At 50.1% G+C, this 3,438-nt stretch overlaps 1 protein-coding gene across 1 annotated transcript; it reads left to right on the top strand.

Moving 5' to 3' along the window:
- LOC137815877 (uncharacterized) lies at positions 1–1,385 on the top strand. Its single transcript, XM_068618986.1, has 2 exons — positions 1–645; positions 765–1,385. Exons 1-2 carry the CDS (start codon positions 1–3, stop codon positions 1,383–1,385), a joined length of 1,266 nt encoding a protein of 421 aa, XP_068475087.1.
- Positions 1,386–3,438: the final 2,053 nt, after the last annotated feature.

The raw sequence follows: 3,438 nt of genomic DNA, 5'->3' as shown, positions 1-3,438 counted from the left end.
ATGACAGACCTGCTCATTCACAAGGTCCTACAGAAGCTGAATGTGGCAGGTAGAATCGTGTGTTGGGCGGTGCAACTATCTGAGTTCGATATTCAATATGAGCCTAGAGGCCCTATCAAAGGCCAGGTCTACGCTGACTTCGTGGTAGAGCTCTCCTCGGCGGATGCACACCAAGAAGAAGCCAACTTCCGATGGGTGCTCTCTGTAGATGGGTCCTCCAACCAACAAGGCAGCGGGGCAGGTATTATCTTAGAAGGACCGAACGGGCTGTTGATCGAGCAGGCCCTACGGTTCTCCTTCAAGGCCAGCAACAACCAGGCGGAGTACGAAGCCCTCCTTGCAGGTATGCTGTTGGCAAAGGACATGGGAGCGCGGAGTCTGTTAGCAAAGAGCGACTCCTTACTAGTCACAGGTCAGGTGACTGGTGAATATCAAGCCAAGGATCCTCAGATGGCTGCCTACTTAAGGTATGTTCAAATTTTGAAGGGGTCTTTCGCAGTGTTCGAGTTGGTGCACGTCCTAAGAGAGCAGAATGCCCGAGCTGACTTGCTAGCTAAGCTCGCCAGCTCAGGAAAGGGGGGCAGGCCGAGGACGGTCATACAGGAAACCCTGAAGACACCTCAAACATTCACCGCAGATAACTGGGTGCATTAGGTCAACACGACAAGAGGAAGTGCGAGGAGGAGTCATTGGTCACTAACTCAGGAAACACTGCAGACTCCCAAGGTAAGCCTGTATCTAGTCTTGGGGTGGAATCAATGCAGGTTTGCATGGTCGAAACGGGCGACACCTGGATGATGCCTTACAAGGGCTACCTGGCCGATGGGGTACTCCCATTGGAACCCGCAAAATCCAGGAAAGTCGAGAAAAATTATGCCAAGTACACTCTCATTGACGGGGAGCTGTTCAGACATGGGTTCACCCATCCGATCTTGGTTTGCGTAAGCGGAGACCAATGCTTGCACATAATGGCAGAGCTCCACGAAGGGATATGTGGGAGTCACATCGGTGGAAGAGCTCTAGCATCCAAGGCCATTCGTGCGGGATATTATTGGCCAACCGTAAGAGAAGACTGCACGAGGTACGCACAACAGTGCAAGCAGTGTCAACAACATGCTGACTGGCACAAGGTGCCACCAGAAGAGCTCAGGTCGATTTACAACCCTTGGTCTTTCCATACATGGGGAATCGATATCATGGGGCCCTTTCCTCCGGCGATAAGGCATATGAAGTACCTCGTGGTCGCCATAGAGTACTTCACGAAGTGGATTGAGGCTAAGCGCGTGGCCCAGATCACGGCCCACAAGATCATGCACTTTGTATGGAAGAGTATAGTGTGCCGCTTCGGGGTACCGAAACGCTTGGTTTCTGACAATGGCACATAATTTGCAACTCAACAGCTGGGTAAGCTATGCTCAGAGGTTGGAATAAAGCAGGTGTTCTCATCAGTCGAGCACCCCTAGACGAATGGGCAGGTCGAGTCTGCCAACAGAATCCTGCTAAGAGGTCTGAAGAGAAGGCTTGAGAAGGCCAAAGGAACCTGGGCAGAGGAGGTTCCTAGAATAGTGTGGGCTTATCACACCACTCCCTAGTCCACCATTGGAGAGACGTCCTTCAACTTGGTGTATGGGTCAGACGCGATGATTCCAGTGGAGATCTAGGAGAGCTCGCCACACTTCTTGAACTTCGTGGCGAAGAGAACAACGAAAAAAGAAAGGTGAACCTGGACCTACTGGATGAAGTCAGGGAGGAAGCAAGAATCAAAATTGAAGCGTTGAAGAGAAGGCTGGAGTACAAGTACAACTCGAAGCTAAAGCCTCGCCAGTTCTAGGTCGCCGACCTGGTGATGCCGAAGGCCCACCCCTATCAACTAGAGAACAAGTTATTCCTTAAGTGGACTGGTCCTTTCAGAGTGACAGAGGCCCTTGGGAATGGGGCATACAGGCTTGAGACGCTGGAAGGAGACGCGATTCCTCGTACATGGAATGCGGCCAACCTCAAGTTTTATTTCAGTTAAACAGTAACATTGTACATGGTTCTTAGGGGACACTCTTTTTCCCTTATAAGGGTTTTTTAATGAGGTCACCCAATAAATTTCGATTGAAATATTTTCTCGAATTTTGTACAATGCAGTTACGAACTTGATTACATTGCGTTAGAGGTCTCGAGAGTGGAAAGGTAGGTTCGTAGTGAACACCTCCCCCCTCGAGTGAGAACGTCAAGGCTGAACGAAATAGTTCACCAGCTAAATCCTCCTCGCCCTTGAGCAAAGATGAGGTCAATTAAGAACTTGTTTCCCTTGCGTTAGAGGTTTCGAGAGTGGAAACGTAAGTTCATAGAGAACACCTCCACCCTCGAGTGAGAATGCCAAGGTTGAACGAAATAGTTCACCAGATAAATCCTCCTCGCCTTTAAGCGAGAATGAGGTTAGTTGCGAACCGTTTGCTTGGGTTAGAAGTCTCGAGTGGGGAAGGGTAGGTTCGTAGAGAACACACCCCCCCCCCTCGAGTGAGAACACCAAGAACGAACGAAACAATTCACCAGATAACTCTTCTTCCGCCTTCGAGCGGAGATGAGGTCAGTTATAAGTTGTCCCTTGGGTTAGAAGTCTCGAGAGTGGGAAAGGTAGGTTCGTAGAGAACACCTCCCTCCCTCGAGTGAGAACACCAAGGTTGAACAACACAGTTCACAGTTAAACCCTCCCTTGGCTTTATACAGCAAGGGCGGGGTCAGTTCAGGTTAATAGGTGAACCCCCCTGCCTAACGGAGTACATGCTAGGATTGGACGGGGAAGCGCGCTACCTAAAGCTCGAGTGTTGTCGAAAGTGCTGTTAGAAGCATCGTGGGGCGAGGAACAACAGTTAATAATTGAGCAAGATAGAAGAGTTTTTTTCAGACAAATCAAGACCAAGGAGGTTAAAGCAGCTAAGAGTCTGAGGCATCCAAACAAGTAAGTTACAAGCGAATAATGTATTAAGAGAAGAAATTGTTTGTTTGGTAACCAAGTACAAGCTAAGAGGGAGGAGCCCTTGGCACGATCTGCCCATCTACAACACGGTTCAGTGTTGCAATGGGTGAGGCATCCATCTCGGGGTGCGTGCAGGCAACCTGAGCAAGGGCATCCTCGAACCCAGCGGCATAAGCATCAGCAGCGTCCTCGGTCAGCTTAGCCTCAGCTTTCTTGAATATCTCGGCCTGTTAAAGGAGCTCGGCCTCCGCATGATCCAGTTGCACTTCTTGATTGGTTGATCTTTCTTTAAGCCTCGCCATCTTGACCTTAGTTGCCACAACCGCCTCTTCCTGCTCGATAGCCCGGGTTCGCAGGGGCAGGATTTTGGCCTCAAGCTTGACGACCTCTTGACTCTTGTCATGAAGCCATTTGGAGAAGTCCTTTTCAGCTTGGCGGAGGCTGGCCAACTCCTGCTTTAAGGCAGTCTC

This window comes from Phaseolus vulgaris, chromosome 1 (genome assembly GCF_000499845.2).
Source record: "Phaseolus vulgaris cultivar G19833 chromosome 1, P. vulgaris v2.0, whole genome shotgun sequence".
Classification (NCBI taxonomy): Eukaryota; Viridiplantae; Streptophyta; class Magnoliopsida; order Fabales; family Fabaceae; genus Phaseolus; species Phaseolus vulgaris.
Note: the sequence above shows the minus strand (reverse complement) of the source record. Positions and strands in the feature narration are given on the sequence as shown.